The sequence below is a fragment of the Podarcis liolepis genome (genome assembly GCF_965112155.1).
Source record: "Podarcis liolepis genome assembly, chromosome: 10".
Taxonomy (NCBI): domain Eukaryota; kingdom Metazoa; phylum Chordata; class Lepidosauria; order Squamata; family Lacertidae; genus Podarcis; species Podarcis liolepis.
The window spans coordinates 25,527,964-25,547,573 of record NC_139562.1 but is presented as its reverse complement, the minus strand read 5'-3'; the positions used below and the strand labels follow the sequence as shown (position 1 = coordinate 25,547,573).

The window sequence follows — 19,610 nt, the reverse complement described above, 5'->3', positions numbered from 1 at the left end:
GGAGAATATCCTTTATGGCCACAATTAAAGATTAGAATAGCCACACTGTAGCTCAAGTACAAGGGACAAGGGACAAGTCAAGGGACGCGGGTGGCTTGGGACGCGGGTGGCGCTGTGGGTAAAACCTCAGCGCCTAGGACTTGCCGATCGCATGGTCGGCGGTTCGAATCCCCGCGGCGGGGTGCGCTCCCGTAGTTCGGTCCCAGCGCCTGCCAACCTTGCAGTTCGAAAGCACCCTCGGGTGCAAGTAGATAAATAGGGACCGCTTACCAGCGGGAAGGTAAACGGCGTTCCGTGTGCTGCGCTGGCTCGCCAGATGCAGCTTGTCACGCTGGCCACGTGACCCGGAAGTGTCTGCGGACAGCGCTGGCTCCCGGCCTATAGAGTGAGATGAGCGCACAACCCTAGAGTCTGGCAAGACTGGCCCGTACGGGAAGGGGTACCTTTACCTTTACCTTTAGCTCAAGTACACTCAGATTTCGTGGGGTGGACTTCACATGCAATGCAATTTTAATAGCTTCCAGCTTAAATCCAGTAAACTGGATTATATGATTGGGTAAACTGGCAAAGATCATGCTAGTACAAAAAGGTGTGTGTGTGTGTTGTGCTTGATTTGGTTGGCTAAATAGCACCATTCTCATTTCTCCCCTAAAATTATGCTTAAACTTAGTATGTTTTATTGGATTCGGATAGTATGTGTTAACAGGGAAAATATTTGTCTGTGTGTCTTTAACTTAAGACTCCTGCAATTTAATCACTTACTTAACAAAGTTTTTTTTTGGTTGTTTTTTTATATCAGTGTAATTTAAAGCAAAGGGACGTGGGTGGCACTGTGGTCTAAACCACAGAGCCTAGGGCTTGCTGATCAGAAGGTTGACGGTTCAAATCCCCGCGACGGGTCCCAGCTCCTGCCAACCTAGCAGTTTGAAAGCATGTCAAAGTGCAAGTAGATAAATAGGTACCACTCCGGCGGGAAGGTAAACGGCGATTCCGTACACCGCTCTGGTTCACCAGAAGCGGCTCCCGTGGCCAGTAAAGCGAGATGAGCCTCGCAACCCCAGAGTCGTCCGCGACTGGACTTAACCGTCCCTTTACCTTTAATTTAAAGCAAAGGCCTAGAAATGCTTTCCACTTAGATCTGAGTAGATGGCATACAACTGATTTTAGATCTTATGAATGGTTTTCCATTATTCAGATGTATTTTTTTTTTAAAAAAATATTCTTTAAACTGAGTAGTTTTCAGATGATTTTATTGAATGAGAAGGTTATTCTATCATCTGTCCCTAAAATTAAAGACCAACTCACTTGCTGCTCTGATTTGGCTGACCTTTAATAAAAGACCACTTTGTATCATTGCAAAGGTACTTCTGTCTGCTGCTGTAAGGAGGGTAATAAAAATACCACTTTATGGAAAGACACCAGATGGAAGGAATGTCAACATACTGGAACTAATTTAGGAGATTGCTCTGATATAGAGCAAAGGCATGAGGAGAATTCAGATGGTTCCAATGTGAAGAGATTGGCTGCCTCTCTTAAAACAACAAACTAAAATTCTTATCCTGGGGTTACATGTAAACGGAAAGCATTCAGTCCTCAAGGTGGATGTCGGTTTAGAAAAATACCGTACAACTACAGCTTTTATTCTCAATTTAGGATTCCAGAAACAGAAATAAAGTGGGACGTGGGAATAGTTTTACTCCCATTTTAAACATATACAAACAAACAGTTGTAAAAAAAACCTAGCCAGTGTATAAAAAATGTAGCCAAAATAATGTATAGCTTTTTTATTTGCTTTTCTTAGCTTGTGCTTGTCCCATCAGTATACACATACTGTTTCTACCTTTTCACATATAAACTCTTATTTTCAGCTTGCCTCACAAGAGTTTCTACTTTTTCATGAGCAAGTATGTTTTTAAGAGGAAAATTATGTCTCATTGGATGCAGTGGAATTCCAAAGTTCGGAACAAGAAGAGAAGTCTGTGTACTAGCAAAGTTTCCTTCGAAGTTTGGAGCTCCGAATAGAAGCTGAACTCATCATTTCAAGCCTTCTAAATATAGCTGACAAAATGCATTCAGGAGTTATGATAGTACAAGGAGATGTGATGGAGAATAATGGATTGAGAGGTTACAAAATGTACTTCAGTTCAGACACATCTTTGGTAATGAGCATGGAAATTCTTCCCTAGTTTTACATTCTTTATCCTATAATAAAATCCCAAGTCAAAACCACCTGGCCACAAACATGATTTTTTTTTAAATAAAAAAAATGCCAGTATCAGAATAAACAAAACACATTTATTCTTAGAATTAAGGGGAGGAAGTTAATATATTGATTGTTTAAACATAAAACACTTTCTTCTAGTTGTATAAAGACCTAACTTTCTACTGGGAAGCATCATGGCATTGAAAGGTACATATACACACTCCGCGGGGAAACTGCATACAGAGCTGAAGGTTCCTGCTTTAAGCCCCAGTGGAAAAAAAAACATATTTCTAGGGAGAAGACGTTCCAGACATGACCTAATAGCACACCTTCCTATGCAATCTTGTCCAATAGTGAACCCCCTGGAGGAGAAGTAGTCTCTAGGGGTCTCGTAGAGATTTTAGTCAGAACTCACAGGATCCTATGGGGAAAGTGTGATCAGACTCTTTCAGGTGAGCAGGTTCATAGCACCTTTTCTGAATAACATGCTGTGCATCATAATTGCTGACTCCCAGTTCTGGAATGGTTCAGGGTAGTTTTTCTTTGTCCGGCATTTCCATTTTAGCAAATGAAAAAGCGGGAGAAAGCCAAGCAGCCGTTCCTCATTAAATTTGTTTCTGTGAGTAAGGTGGTGGCAGCAACTGTGCAGAACTACTTTAGAAACTGTCCCAGCTTTCGAATTACCTGCATTAGAATGGCAGGTCATAAATCAAATGTAGTAAAAATACAGAGGGAAATAAGCATTCCAAATAGTTATACTGAAGCAATTAGTCTATCATCAGCTTAAATATTAGGTCTTAAAAGGGCATAGCATTTATTTATCTCATAATTATTTGGAATAAATAATACTGTGTCTAAACAAATGCATGTAAGTGTTAGGGGAATACCAGAACATCTCTCAGTGTAGTGTTATAAATTACAGTATGGCATTATATGAGCATTGCAGTGATATCTCAAATTTTATGGACCATATGTTTAGCATGATGAAAGCCCTTCTCCAGGTACTGTTGAGGAGAGACCATAGCTGTGTGACACAACACTTGCTTTGCATGTTGAAAACAATAAGTTAAATCAGGGGTAGCACTAATTAAAGTATTTCAAGTAGCAGGGCCAGCTTTGCCAGAAATCTTGGAATGCTGTTGTCAGTCAGCGTAGATAGTATTTGCATATATGTGCAGTGCCTAGTATATTCTTATATAGTATTGCAGCATTTGCATCTTGGAATAATTAATTCACTCCAGTAAAATAAAAAAGAATGTAAACTTCAGTGGCAACAAAGATTTCAGCGTGTGGCCCCAATACATTTAGTATGTTCTGTTAATGACAGCTGAACTACTGTACTGTATAGTGACTAAAGTAAAGGTAAAGGGACCCCTGACCATTAGGTCCAGTCGTGGCCGACTCTGGGGTTGCGGTTCTCATCTCGCTTTATTGGCCGAGGGAGCCGGCGTACAGCTTCCGGGTCATGTGGCCAGCATGACTAAGCCGCTTCTGGCGAACCAGAGCAGCGTACAAAAAACGCCGTTTACCTTCCTGCCGGAGCGGTACCTATTTATCTACTTGCACTTTGACTTGCTTTCAAACTGCTAGGTTGGCAGGAGCAAGGACCGAGCAATGGGAGCTCACCCCGTCGTGGGGATTCGAACCGCCGACCTTCTGATCGGCAAGTCCTAGGCTCTGTGGTTTAACCCACAGCGCCACCCGCGTCCCCTGTATAGTGACTAGATTGTGGCTAATGTGGTGTTCCAGATCTAGAAGGTGATACACTTTTTCTGTGCTTTTACAATTTTGTTAAAAACTGTACCTTAGTCATTTTTGTCGGTAAGGACTGGAGTAGGGTGATAAAATTACTTTAGCCTATCAATTTTGATGCTGCAGTCTAATCCGTCCACAGTCACCTCATATAGCTTCCAAAGTTCATTGTTAATGAGGATGTAATCACTGGAATGAATCAGTGCTTCACAAGCTGTTAGACAATCCTCTAGTCAGCAGCCAGTGTTTATCTGTCTGCTTCCTAACACACACACACACACACACAGAGAGAGAGAGAGAGAGAGAGAGAGAGAGAGAGAGAGAGAGAGAATTTTACTGAACATTGTAATGGGGCAGAAAAAAACTGCAATCCTTGTCTTCTACAAGTGTTAAGAGACATATGCCAAAGCCCATGAAGCTACAGGCTTATTGTTGAGAACTTTTTGTTTCACATTCTTTAAATGTTCATTGGCTGAGCCTTCCTGCAGTTGTCATAAAGCTGTGCACTGGTTGTATCACTAATTCTATCACTTTAGGATTATTAAAGTAGCATGGAAGAACTGCCCATGCAACCTTGGTTCAAGGAGATGTCTCTGTATATTGTATGAATCAATAATAAATCTTTGAAGAAGTAAACAGTCTTTTCTTTATGCCACGGAACAATGTTTCCCATGTACCCGATGAATTGAGAACAGAGAAGAAAAAGTATTCTATGGCAGCTAAAGCAATTCAAAATGGATCAGAGTAAGACTGTCTGAAATTGCTTATTTATATGGGGAATTTATACCCCCCCTTCCAACAAAAGTCTGTTGGAGTGGCTAACATAAATTTAAGCCAGTAAACCAACTAAGAAACGCCATAATCAGCCACATATAAATAAAACGGGAGCTGCAGAAAACAGTAAAAGCCAGATTATAACAGTATGTAAAAACTCAGAAATGAAAGGTTCTTTTCAAGAAATGTCTTTAATTATCCTCAGTTATTATGTGATCTTCCACAAAGTACCTTTCAAGTGTTACCCACAAAAACCCATTATTTTGAAATTTGCCTTTTTCCGCTCTAGGAATGCATCAGCAATCAATCAATGTCTTGTATGTATGGACTACATGCCTGTGCTTGTAATACTTAGGTTTTCCCCTGTTGCAACAGGATGACCAAGTAAAGATGGGGTAGTTTAAATTTGTAGTTGACCTATGTTAAATAACTCATTTGCTGCTCTCAGTTGGAAATCCCTGTACTTGACTGTACCAGACCACGTTCAAACACTGGAAGTACATTAAATATTATACGGATAGTTCACTATATTCCTCTAAACCTTCTGGAACCAATGCATCGTTGCCTTGGATAAATAACAATCAGTTTCTTCAGTCTTCCTGGTAACTGGGTCTACATTGCTTCCTTGCTTCCTCTCTCCTAGCTAAAAGGATAATTGATTGAAGAAAGGGTGTGTGCTTTGTGCGAGGGAGAGTGCATGTGCAGAAGTTCCAGCTGCCACAATACTGCACTATTTTTCTAGCAAAATCAGTGCAAAGCAACCCTTATTGCCAAACCCAGGTTCAAAGGGCAGTGAAAGGCACTCCAGGGTAGCAGCATGGAAGAAACTGGTCTGATGCAGCTGGGAATTGAGCAGAGAAGAGCAATGCTCCCTCCCTTTTCAAGGCTGATTATGTGTGTTTTGTGTGTTCAATGCTTAAACCTAAAAAATTAAAAATGCAGCTGTCGTTTTTTATCTCTAGTGTTTGAGAACAAAGATAAAATTGTGATCATCATGGAGTATGCAAGCAAAGGGGAATTGTATGATTATATCAGTGAGAGACGAAGGCTGAATGAACGGGAGACAAGACACTTCTTCCGGCAAATTGTTTCTGCTGTGCATTACTGCCACAAGGTGAGCAAAGGATTAACTTATTTTGCAAATTTCCATTTATTCCCTTTTAAATACCTTAACTGAGTTTGTTTTTAAAGTGGGGAGGTTCTTGCAATTCCACATGACAACTTAAAATCCAGAGCAGATTTCTGAGTTCTTTAACAAATCTTTAAAAACTGTGATGTGGGAATAGATTGAGACATTAATATTTGAAAGCCAGAGCACACTTTTAGGGATATAACTTGGCCTGTCTAAAAGCCAGAAGCTGGAAGAACTAGATTTTCCGTATGGACTAACTTACAGTATTGAGATATATTGTTTTCTGGTGCCTGAGAAGAATGAGGAGGGAAGAACTGGGGTTGGAATTGAGTTCCGAAAAGAGTTCCCCTGCTGCTTTACAGGCTTTGTGGCAGGAGAGATTCCAGTCATTCTTCCCTTAACCACACAGCAAGTGACTAATACATCTCCTGTCACTAGTTACTAGACTGCAAGTGTTATGACTGAAGTGTAAATGCAAAGACCACCCTGGTGGCCTGCTTTTTTAATCCACCCAGTATTCTCCTTTCTGTCCCTCCTCACCTTCTTTCCTTTACTTTCTTGTTTCAGAATGGTGTTGTCCATAGGGATCTAAAACTGGAAAATATTCTTCTTGACGACAACTGTAATATTAAGGTAAAGGTCATTTCTGTTCTCTGTGTATTGTCTGAAAACTTTTTTTAAAAAATCATCACAGGAGCTACTTCTAAACCCATTCAGTGTCTGCAAAAGTGAGATCCAGAGACTATTTTTTTCCTGACTGCTTCAGCATTACATTTTTGTATTAATGGGAGTTAAGGGAACAGTCTCTTTCACTTCAAGATGAGTAACAGCAATTAACAGGAGAAACAGGAGAATCGCCATAGAATACAATTGACTTTACAGGTGGTATTTTTGCTGGCTGCTGGGAATATACAAACGTTCTTGGTCTTCAAGGTTCAAGTGCATCCTCTAGAGCCCTCTGAACATCCTTTTGATCACATCTTAACAAATAAGCAAACCCTGTAACAAAATAAACTCAAGCAAAGCACATGTCCTTCATTAGGAAATGGCCTTGGAACTCCAGGCACAATGATAGCTTTCAGATTTGCTTTCGGTGATGTCATAACTATGTCAAAAATCCTTAGCGAAAGCATGGGAATGACCTTTTCATGCTTTCTGCCAGGAAAATAAAAATGGCTATAATACAAGATGTGTGATGCTGTTCTGGGAAATTAGTGCTGTTCCCAAATTTCACCTTCAGCTATTTAAAACTCAAATGGTGCTTAATCATATGATACAAGCATTTCTTATATTGGTACCAAATTTCCCATGGCATGGTTTGAAAAGCAGTGACCTTAGTGATACAAAGCAGATCTGGGTTTGGTTGGTGCCTAGATAGGGGGACCACCAGGAAACCCCACATAAACCACCTTGACTTTTGCGGAAGAGAAGATGAGATATAAATAAAGAACAACAATTGAAAGTTCTGCTCTTTACATGTCATACACGCTTTAGCCTTGATGCGTGTTTATGAACACCTGGTGTATTCTTTGTTTCTGACATAGAACGTAATTGGGGCATTTATAGTTAACAACACAGTCCTAAGCATGTGCTCGTTTGTCATCTGTGAGATCAGTGGCTCACAGCAATGCCAGTGAAACATATATAAAAGAACTGATGGTGAAGAAGAAAGTTCATACCACTGAACTGGAACTTACTGCTTCTGAAAAGTCATACTGAGCCCATTACAGTGACAGAATTTGGATTTTCTCAAATGACGCTTCATTTTCTTCTTCTTTCCATCTTCTCATCCCGCTGAGGCATGTCTGCTGCGTTTGATATCAAACAAGCTTCCACTATCAGCCTTGATACTGTAGGCTTGGATCTTGCTTTTGTGGTTTCTGTATTAATCGCAGGGACTTTCCCCTCCCTGCTGTTTCACTAAACAATATTTGTTGGCAAGGAAACACATCTGGGATTGTAAATTATTGATGTGCAGTTGAGTAAATCTGGAAGACCTCATTTCCGAAAACATTTGCAAGTGTACATTTCTAGGAGACTAGACGTGCACCGTTTTGCAAGTTAATAGCGCTGCTTTTGTCTTTGTAAAAGATTTAACCCTGATCACTTTTTAAAAAAGATTTCCAGTGATTTTCAAAGCATATTAGAAATGTTTAGGATAGAATGAACCTATCAGTTGAAGCAGATACGTAAATGAAAATATTTAGTATCAAATGAAAATGTTTAAAATCAAATGAAAATATTTAAAATCAAACTTGCAAGTGGTCCGTGCAAAGGATTTAGTTTTCAGTTTATCTTTTGTGAAGTGGTGGAAAGAGCATGGCTCTTATCACCTTCTCTGGAAATGAAGTTTTATAGCCCTATGCTGCTGCTGCTGTTGAGCTTTCACTAGCAGACACACTCCTACACTGCACAATGACATCAGGGTATGTCATTGTTCTTCTATAATTGTAGGAAGTGCCAGCTTACATGCAAGGGAAGTCCCCACATTACCAGGAACCGGAATACAAATACCTAAACTTTGCAAAATCCTGTGGTATGAATCTCTTCCTAATCTCAATTTCAATAGTGGAAAATGACTGCTGCCTATGTTATGATGCACTTCTTATTAACTTGAAGTCAGCAAGAATTTACCACAGCAAGCTGCACTTTTTTTGCTCTAAACAGTTTCCCACAAGTTCTCGCAGCACCTTGAAAGTGCTATTTACTATAACATACAGTGGGCACTTAGTAAGCTAGCAAGCCCAAGGATGCAAAGGCAAAGGATGATAATCTTTTCCTAAATTAAACAACTGACCAAGTTACCGCCTCTCTCTCCTAAATAACCACAGAAGACAAAAATGCAGATTTAATTAAAACAGTGGGATGTTGGAAAATGAAAAGGGGAAGCAAGATAAATGTATCAACCTGGTAAGGAAATCAACAGGGCTCTGAGTGTGTGTTTATAAGTATTGTTTTATTTGTTTAGAACCGTGCACTCCATAGACAAATCTTGGGTTTCATGAACATTGTACACGCTTGTCAATAATTCAACTATGTTTGCTAGTCTGTGAGTCAATAGAAAAAGATCCAGTTTCTTGGCTGGTGCAAACTGAAGTAAAGGAGCAATGTCAGTTTACACTGAGCCCAAATACTTGAAGGGAGTGCAGGATTCATACTGAATGAGTAAATTTCATCATGTTTTTTGTAAGTAGTGGAAACAGTCATTTCCTCGAAGGTAAGGGAATTCAAAGTCTGGCTTTGCAGCAACCCCTCCCTGTTTGGAAACCTTTTTTGAATTAATACTTTGGCTCCATTTAAGTGCCAGGAACATGAAGGAATCTTGGCTACTATGATTTTTTCCCCATATTGGGGGGAGGGAAAATGACAGCTCTAATGGGAAAAGCTGATAAACATCAGTCTGTGATTATGGGAGTTGGCCGTGATAGAAACACTGTTTCCTGAATGACTGAATTGAAAACATGGATACCTGTTAGGAGCTGGCTTTCCCCCCTAAATGGTATATATTTATATATGCATGTAGATATTCATGCATTTTGTAGACTATGCTAGGGGACAGATTGTCCTAAGCAGAGTGTACCATGCAGTATCAGAATTAGCACGAGCTGTGGCATACTCTCCAAGTAAAGTCAGTTCCACTGACTACTCCACAATCTCTAATGCTGAAATGATTAAATTTAGATTGACCAAACCACTGTTCTTTAGCTCAAGACTGAATCCCTGCCAGCCAATCAGAGTGATTTGATAAGAAAGTGGAATTTATTTAAGACAATTAACTGCAACCTGAGCCTCAAGAATGCATTTGCAGACTGCAATTGTACACCAGCTTCTTCTAATGAGATTCTAGGCCAGTGAAGGTTTTACAGAACACTGTTTTCCCATAGTTTTCCTCTTACATTTGCCTCTAAGGGATTACTACAAAATGAGTTGAGATACCAGGTTTGTTTTTAAAGTCCTGTTGCAAATGAACTTGAGATGATACACCACAGATATACCACAAATATAGATGTGACTGGTACATAGATGTATAACTGGATTACATACAGTAGATAGTATTTAAAGGTGATGTAAGTCAAAATGGCAGTAATGTACACTGCATATAATGGAGCACAGGGCAATGAAGAGTCATAAACCACAACAATGAAAAGGGTATCACTGGCCACCAAGTGCAATTCTCTGCTCTAAAGTAGTACCAAGTAGTCACCCTCTCCAGATTAGGTAATACCCTGATAATAGCATGCCAACGGCAGGTAATGATTATCCAGAAATTCCTTCTAGGTTCAGGGAATCATTTCATAAAAAATGCAAGCCACTCTAGCAAATGAGTCAGTCCATCCACACGCTGCAGAAGAAAGGCAACATTCCTTGGGGTCATTGGCTAATTGACAAGATAGAGAATTACTTCCTCATCGAAATGTAAGGATCACTTGGATCCTGACTCCTGGGTATGGAACAAAAGCCATGTGCTAATCTTACCCAAGATAAAACAAAATAAAACTGTTCTTTAGTACAAGTCCACCTCATTCAGGAACCAGTCTTGGGCTGTACCAACCTCTGATGACCTAGAGAAGGAAAAAAGACCAAGACCACAAGGAAAGATAAATCCTTTCTAAATGATTAAGGCCTAGAACTTTACATCTTGCAGATAAACTCATGTGAATTCTCATATTCTTTTACCTAAGGATGCTTCTGAAATTCTGTTTTTGCTTTCCTGATTTTTCTCCCCATATATGGACTTCCATATACTTGCTTGTGTTTTTGAAGTAGAACTGATGCATTAGATAGCCATCAGCATTCCGATTTTTTATTTCTGAATTTTGTACAGTACATCATGAATCCATAGTTTGCTGCATGTCTCTCTTCCACTACTACCAAAGTTCACATATGTATTGTTGAAATACTGTATTTAAAGTGGTATCGAAGTTTGCATCAGGCTTTTTGGGGGGTGGGGTTTTTACCGACACTCGTGTTCATTTTAGTCATTCATAAATAGCACAGAAAAGCAAACTTGATGTGACTGATCATATGGGCGTGCCAAGAATCTTTTGTGTTTTACCAATGCACAGGTCCACATGTGCACATCAGTAAAAAAAAAAAAAAAAGAATAATATTGATGCAATTGGATGCACAGTTACATCAACATTGTTTTTTCCAATGTTTGTGCAGATTGGTAATGTAGAGTTGGGAAAAGATGCAGGTGAACAGAAGGAACTGAAAACTGTGGGAAACTTGGAATTTATTTTAGAAAATCTCTTAGTTAAAACTGAATTTAGAATAAGTGGAATACATGGCAAAGCAAACACACTGAACAACGGGAGAAAGCTTTTATCAAAGTGAAAAGTGATTAATTAGCCAGGGGCCCAGATTGGTACTCAATGCCCAGGTTGGTGTGATCAATAAATCACACTCCCTATCTTACATTTTGGTAAGTTACACTACAGGACTTGGTTGCATTTGTCTTCACAGATTGCAGACTTTGGACTTTCAAATCTTTATCAGAAAGACAAATTTCTTCAGACTTTCTGTGGAAGCCCACTGTACGCATCTCCAGAAATTGTCAATGGAAGACCCTACCGAGGCCCAGAGGTAAGCAGAATGAGGAAGAAAGGAAGTGAAATGAAAATATTATCGCACATGAGACCCTGCAACAAAACGTTGCAATGTGGTACCTGTATGGGGCAATGACTGCTTGGAATTTGATTAAATGATCACAGCCTTGGCCTTGATAAATCAAATAGATTCTTTATCTTTAGCGTGAGGAACTGTTAAAATATTGCTTTCATTAGTTTTGTGTACAAAGTACAATGCCAGATTATCTTGCAGCTATCCTGTCATATCTGTAGGATATTAAGCATTGCTGGATGTTCAATGCTTCTTCGAATGTCATAGACTTCAGGTGACCACTTTTCTGTCTGTTATGTTTCTTGTCTCTTTCCTTTAGGTTGACAGCTGGGCTCTCGGTGTACTGCTTTACACCCTCGTTTATGGAACCATGCCCTTTGATGGCTTTGATCACAAAAATCTAATCAGGCAGATCAGCAGCGGAGAATATCGTGAGCCAACACAGCCCTCAGGTATCAAAAAGATCTGGCACAGTGAATTAAAATGATATAATAATGATTAGTTTTACCTATTTTCTAGTCCTAGGTTTATGGAAGTCTTAGGATAATGGTAAGATAAATGACAAAGGGCAGGTGGTTCTCAAATTACTTCCTAATTTCAGCTATTTTTTTTTTTTAATGACTGTTTGGGAAACGTAGAGGATTTCTATGTTAGTAGATTTTATTGCTTTCAGGAAACTTTGCCCCCTTTCTTCAGCTACATCTAAGACAGCAGACAGTTTTTTCATTTTTGCAAATGGAATTGGTGGGACAAGCTGTAAAATGATACACAGTAGTGATTCATATCAGTCCTGGTAACTTTGCACAGCAGTATACATAAAAAAAAAATACCAAGGAAACGATGAATAGCCCTGGAGGAGCAAATCATTATCCCAAGAATTTGGTCCCATGTCTACCATCAATAACAATAATTGCGCGGCTTCTAGAATCCCAGAGAAGGGGAACCTGTGCTCCTCCAGATGTTGAACTTCCCACTCCCAAGAGCCCCTGCTAGTGCAGCCAGGGATTTATGGGAGTCTTAGTCAAACATCTGGAGTACCACAGGTTCTCCAGCTTTGTAGTATACAGGAGGTGGCTGATGACACGGCGGCAAATTTAATAATTTTAGACTGATCACAGTGGTAGCCTTTGACTTGATAATCTGCAGTGTTTATCATGGGTTGAATTGAGAGTTGGGCTGAAGAGAAGAGTAAATTGCTTCATTTTTCTGCTGGTTGTAGAATAAAAATTTTCAAGCTTGAGAATGGTGGAGTTTGCTGAGGTTCTTGTAGCAATGAGTTGTGTTCATAAGTGAGCAACAGTAAGAATAAACTGGACTCAAGAAACCAGACAGGAAAATATTTTATTTAAAGGAGAGCAGGGACCGTTTTGATTATAAGATCAACTATTCTGGATCATGTCAAAGGTGCATCAGGCACAGCTTCCTGCTTCCCAGAGTGGTAATTGGGTGCAAGCAAAGTAGGGCTTGAGGACAATAATTATTTTCTGTTATTTCTCATCTTCATATTCAGAGGAAAGATGGCCTTTGAACCTGGAAAAGGAACTATATCTGAGAATTGATTGCTATATGGAACCTTCCAGTTTAGAGGCAGTCTGCCTCTGAATAAGTTGAAGTTAGAGAGGCCAACAAGAGAAAAGGGCTTAATAAATATGCTCCCTCTCTCCAATAACTCATTGCATTTCAACAAAAGCTTCCAAAATTCTCCCTCCCCTCCCCACCCATTTCATTATCATTATCAATACCCATGTATTCCTGCATAAGTGGGTGGTATTCAGTGCTAGTCCTACTCAAAACAGACCCATTGGACTTAATAGACATGGCTATTAGTTCAGAACCAATTAATTTCAGTGGGTCTTCTTTTAAGTAGGATTGAACACAACCCAGAATGTATTGGATTGCTAGTCATTACAGCTGCAAAGGATTTCCCAAGCATTTCAACAGAAGCCTCCAGAACTCTCTCTTCCTTTCCTTGCAAGTCTCCATCCCAAATGGGGAAAAATAGGTTCTCAAGATGCCTTGCTCAAGGGAAGCCTGTGGGTCCTGTCCTTTGCCTTGTGATGAAAAAATGAAATAAAATTGACTCTCTCACTCTCTCCTCCTCTCCCCCCTCCATACATACTGATGAAGTATTCAGACTTGAAAGAGCGAACAGCCACTCGAAGAACGCATGGTTCTGATTGGTGTAGCCCCTCACCCACCAGCTTTTTTTGTGTGCCTTGGGGCTTGCCTTGCCTCTCAGAGAGAAAAAAACATGACAAAAGGACCTTTAAGAAAGGAAGGGGGGGACAAAGGCTTTCCTGTTGGTTTCATTTTTTGTTTGTAGGAAATTTAGGCGGGGGCATAGAAAATGTAGTGGTGTGGAGGGGGGCAAGCCTGGTTATAGGCCTGACAGGAATAGCAAAATACTGGGCAAAAGGTTATCAATAGCAGTTTGGAGAGGCAATCAGAAAGGGGTACCTCAGTCTAGAAGAGGGGGAAAGTATAAAAGACAAAGGGGAGGTAGATAGAGAAGGGACGAGAACTCTTTGTATGTGGTGTTCATTTTCTGTTATTTATTACTTATTATTTATGATGTTACAATTAAATTCTGTTACAATAAACTTTAGAATAATTTGAACTTTAGAATAATTGGAGGAGAACTCTGGGCTCGAATCTTCAAGCAAGGTTGTAGGAAGAATGTTGAGGCCGCATATCTCATGAAATAAAATTCCTATAATATTAATATCCTCTAGCAAAAGACAGTTTGAGCACTGTAATATTTTGTGTGTTTTGGGAGTTTGGAAGCACACAAATAAATATTGCAGCATGAGACAAGTCTCCCCCCCCCCATGTGGAGGGAAATCTTGTTTTGTGTAAACCCTGTACAAATGAAGGTTAGACAGTTTGCATGACCTACTTCACCATTTACACCTTTATTATGGGCATAGTGGTGCACAAGACATCTACTCGCATGGTTTCTGCATTGGTAGTAGCTCGAAGGAATGGGCAGACCACGGCTCACACAGGATAAAGTTTTCAATATGCCTGAAGATGGCAATAGGAAGATAAGGAAGGCTCTGCCTGTCCAGAACATTTGGATAATAGTAAACATTTCTGTTACACGAAAAACCTCCTGTCCCATCTGTAGGAAGGTGAACATGGGTGTGCTGAGAATCTGCCATGCACATTATACCACTTCAGATTTCAGGTGGGGGTTTCTCCATACAAAACAATCCCCCCTATAGAAAACTAAACGTCAAGGAGAAGGCTTATAGCTTACCGTTCTCTGTGACATCTAGTTTTCTCTCTGCGTGTTGCTTGTCTGTTTGTTTGGCTGTCTGGATTCATTCATGTGAGCTCCCGCCAGCAGGCTGAAGTGGTGCAGTCCAGACAAAGGTTTATCATCTCATTGAGAACTAGGCCATAGTGGTTCAATAGCCCGTGTATTTCACAAGACTAACCCTAATATGGAAAGCTACTCAGATTACTAAAACACAGTGGCAACTTGTATCATGAGTCTTCAGCTAGGGGATATCTGAAGGCAGATAGCTGTCAAAAGAGCTATAACGCTAACCTGTTGCAGTGCTTTGTTGCACTTGTTTCTATGCCATGCTTCCAATTTAGAATTAAAGTTAAAAAAAAGTCATGGTAGAATGGTTGAAATTGGTTTTCTTTTCCTGTAGATGCTCGAGGCCTGATCAGGTGGATGCTGATGGTGAATCCTGAGCGCAGAGCAACGATTGAAGACATAGCCAACCACTGGTGGGTTAACTGGGGCTACAAGAGCAGTGTTTGTGACTGTGATGCCCTGCAAGACTCTGAGTCCCCCCTGCTGTCTCGGTTCATAGATTGGCATCATCGTTCTAGCGGCTTGCAGCCAGAGACTGACACCAAAATGAAGTGCCTTTCCAAACCAAAAGGATCTGAAGTCACACTAGAGAGACAGAGATCCCTGAAAAAATCAAAGAAGGAAAATGACATTGCACAGTCTATCCAGGAAGGAGGAGTTGAAAATGCATGCAAGCCGAACTCCAAGAGGCCAAAAGGCATCTTAAAGAAAAGGAGCAACAGTGAACATCGCTCTCATAGTGCAGGATATATAGAAGGAGTAGTCAATCCAGTATTACCCTCCACTTTCAAAATGGAGCAGGAGTTATGCAGGACAGGGATGTCCAGTAAGAACGTTGTGGAGGGGGAGGTAACGGGTAAATACAGCACTAAGCAGTCTTCCTTAATGCCAAAAAAAGGAATCCTTAAGAAGACGCAGCAAAGAGAATCTGGCTACTACTCATCTCCAGAACGGAGCGAATCTTCAGAACTCTTGGACCGTAATGAGGAGGCAGGAAATAGTGATACGTCTCCAAGCATTATTGAAACACTAAGGATAGAGTCTCACAGTCATTCCTACAGGCGCAAAGGTATTTTAAAACATAGTAGCAAGTATTCCACCAGTAGCACAGATTCTGCTTTGATCAGCCCTGACACACCGATGGTGGAAGCCATGGAGGAAGCAATCCTGCCTGGAGATGGATTATCTCGAAGTTATAGCCGCCCTTCCAGCGTGATTAGTGATGACAGCATCCTGTCCAGTGACTCTTTTGACTTGGTGGATTTGCAAGAGAACAGGCTTAGGATAAGGAGCTGTGTGTCTGCTGAAAACTTCCTCCAGATCCAAGATTTCCAAGGACTTCAAAATCGCTCACGGCCACAGTATCTGAAGCGCTATCGGAATCGGACAGGCGATAGCAGTTTTTCTCTGCTTACAGACATGGATGATGTCACTCAGGTCTACAAGAAAGCTCTGGAGATCTGTAACAAACTTAACTAGCAGAGGGAAGATAGCAGGGCTGGAAGGAAAGGGTTTTGGGTACCTTTATGATGGAGTTGGCCCAGTATCAATTTGTTGACAGTGGTAGCGTTATTGAAGTGATGTTGAGCAGACAGACTGAGCAGAAATACTTAAGTTATGTTGAGGAAAAATTCATCTCATGCTCATTATGCAACCTTATAGCTCATTCAGTCAAAATACTACCTAGTATCCAAAGAAGTTACAATAAAGTATGAAGCAGAAACTCTGGAATCTGGCAGACAGAAAAGGATCATATTGCAGTGGCTGTAAGTTGAAGCTAGACAAAATGTAAACTGGAAAAAGGGTACATATATTTATATTAGAGAAGGTAACTAACCACTGGAAAAGCTATAATGCTAAAAGTAAAACAAAAGATTTTTTTTAAAAAAGAAAGTCAACTGTTAAGTATAAGAAATCATTTGCTGGTAGATTTGTCAATATCTATATGCCCTAAGGAATATGCACATGCAGAAGAGGGCTGCCAGCTGCACGCATAGTTGCCCTACCAATGATTGACACTGCCAGTTATCATTTGATAGTGTCGCCTGCTGAAATGTGATTCGTAATTTGAGTGGAAGTTATTTGAATTCATAGAAAAGTTAGTCTAGGAAGAGATAGCAATGTAGTAAAAGGATAAAGTGTTGGGAGTGAGGAAGATTTCTTCTTCCAAGCAAAAGAATAATATGAAATAAATTCCATCAGGGGCTCTGGAAATTGCATAATCACTGTAAGGCTACCTAAAATGCCAAGGAAAGACCAGACAAGCACACTGAGAAGTAGCTACTTGCCAGTAGCCTCTCTACATACCTGTGTGTATGTATGTATGGCTACTGAGAAACTAGAATGAATAAAACAGTATTCAGGCAAGCTTTAATTCATTGAAGATTTTTCAGCAGCGGTCTGGAAATGAGACAATACAGTCTCCCATTACTAAAGGAATAAGGAATTCTAAGGGTGGGGGACATGTTTGCATCTATGCAGACTTAGGTGAACTACAAAGATCAACAAAACTTATGATACCATAAACTGGTAGAATTTTAGTTGAGTCTTGTAGTTATAAACTTCAAAGAGTTTTACAGAATTCCAGAGCCCTTGTCAGTATGTAATACAATGGGGGAATGGTTTCTGAGTAGGAAGAAAGTAATAGGAAAGTAGACTTGAGGGATTCAGTTTAAGAATGTGTATGTATTTGGGTTGATGTTTCATAGACGGTGGGGTCAAATCAGAGAAGACAAAAGATTTATTTCCAATGGGTTTAATTTAAATATTGCAGATAAGCAGGGGGTAGCTAACCTGTGGCTCTCCAGGTTTTGTTGGACTCTAGTTCCCCTCCGCCCCAGCCAGCATGGTCAGTAATCAAGGGTGATGGGGGTTATCATGGAGGGACACAGATTAGCCACCCTTGAGTTAAAGGCTTCAACTCCCATAAAGGTACCACTTGGGTCTACTGGATTACGTGAATGTAAGCCTCTTTTTAAATAGGCACTATGTGTTTGACAGGCCTGGGCAATTCAGAATAACTTCTGGTCACGGTTATTCCAGTAAGCAGCTCTTAGTTCAAATAGAGTTGCATTACTGTATTAGCTTACAACACCAAATTGTTTGCAGCTTTAAAACAAAGTCAACATGCACACATAACTACAGGAAATAGTCCAAGATTCTTTTCCTGCGCTTAACCAGTGCCAACTTCAAGACTTTAGCTGAAAGCAGAAACTATCATACTCTACCTTGGGGCTCCAAATGTTTCAGGGAACTAGTGCCAAACTGAAGAGATTCCAGAGTAAAAGACAAGAAAATACCTGAGCTGGTGGGAAATGTTTTATATTTCTCATAAGTATGCCTGAACTGCCTATATGTTGTGTAAGAACGCTTTCACTTCACATTCAGATGGGTGAATTATTTAGTTCCAGTTTCCTGAAAAGGTTTCCTAATTCTTCAGAACAGCTGTATCTCTCTACAAGGCAATGAACCAAATTAATTAACCAGTCTTGGTCAAAATGACAACGATTCCTTATAAAATCCATATACCCAGACTTCTAGGCATGAGAATGGAATCTCTTCCCCTGACCCACCCATCCCCTGTGGCTGAGTTAGGATTCTCTGTTTACTGTTTGATATATGTCACAGTATGAAGCAAAGGAATATACCTTCTTTGGAATTGCAACTCTAATATTCATGCCATGTGTGATGTGCAGCCCACTCCTAAATCATGTTTACTAAGAAGTAAACAAAGTCAAGTAATTAAGCATAGAATTGCAGCCTTGGAAGGATGCAGAAGTCTAAAAGATTTGCTGTGCCTTTTTTTGAAACAGAGTACTGCGGTAATTTGGATAAAACTTTGTATTAGCATGAAGATCATGTTTTAATCCGGGCGCGTAAGCCTTGCTCCCTTGGCAGCTGTGACTGGTCTCAGTTGACCTAATGGAGTTTGATTTCAGTGGAACAATACTGACTTACAATGCCTGCCCATCTGGCTGAATTAAATGTTTAATTGATGTATGTAGTGAAGAAAAGGGAACTCAACTGCCCTGGAGAGGAACTAAGAATCACCCGTGCATCTGAGCTCTACTTAGCCCACAGGGAGAACTGTGGCCCTCCATATGTTGCTGTATTACAACTCACACCATCCCTTTCCATTGGCCATGCTGTCTGGGGCTGATGGGAGTTGGAGTCCACCAACATTCAGAGGGCCCCGGGTTCCTCACGTCTGCCCGAGGCTGTTGCCCAGGCCTGCCGTCTTGTGTACAAATGTGAATGATTGACTGATTGCTGCCAAACTGGAAAATGTTCTGTAGGGACTTACTGGCATGTTACCATTCCTAGAAGAAGCAGAACACTTGACTGCACATTGTTATTATTATTAGCGTTGTGTATTTTTTTTCTTATTTAATTTGGGACTTTTTTTGTATTTCAAAGTTGACTTTTTATTTGAATTTGTCTCTTTTAATTTATTGGTCTGAAAGCCATTTCAAAGGTATAATAATATATTTTGGTGTAATTTAATTGGTGCAGCATTATTTTACAGCTCTGGCCAAAATGTTACCTTTAAAAATAATAATTTGTTGTTTTTCTTTTGCTCATTGTTTGGTTTTATCTCTACGAGGCAGGGGAAAAAGCTGGATAATCACCCAAAGTGTTTGTATTTTTAATCTGATACTGTCTTTTTTATTAAATAAAAAGTCAATAAAATGTGAATGGTGTTGATTTCCCCATCCTTTTAAAGAATCCTTTGGGGCATCCATTTAATGACTATTTTAAACAGGATTGCAACACTTCTTTACAAAAGGTGCTATGGCATT

General features: G+C 40.1%; 1 protein-coding gene and 1 long non-coding RNA gene across 2 annotated transcripts in view; both read left to right on the top strand.

Annotated features, from left to right (window-relative positions):
- NUAK1 (NUAK family kinase 1) overlaps window positions 1-19,506 on the top strand; it is a 49,025-nt gene extending 29,519 nt beyond the window's left edge. The window contains exons 3-7 of the mRNA XM_083462160.1: window positions 5,692-5,843; window positions 6,429-6,494; window positions 11,328-11,447; window positions 11,803-11,935; window positions 15,146-19,506. Coding sequence (XP_083318286.1) covers window positions 5,692-5,843; window positions 6,429-6,494; window positions 11,328-11,447; window positions 11,803-11,935; window positions 15,146-16,290 — 1,616 coding nt within the window. The 3' untranslated portion in view covers window positions 16,291-19,506. The remainder of the gene's footprint in view (window positions 1-5,691; window positions 5,844-6,428; window positions 6,495-11,327; window positions 11,448-11,802; window positions 11,936-15,145) is intronic.
- The window catches only part of LOC310687310, a 374,731-nt gene that overhangs the window by 240,687 nt on the left and 114,434 nt on the right, over window positions 1-19,610 (top strand). The window lies entirely within an intron of this gene.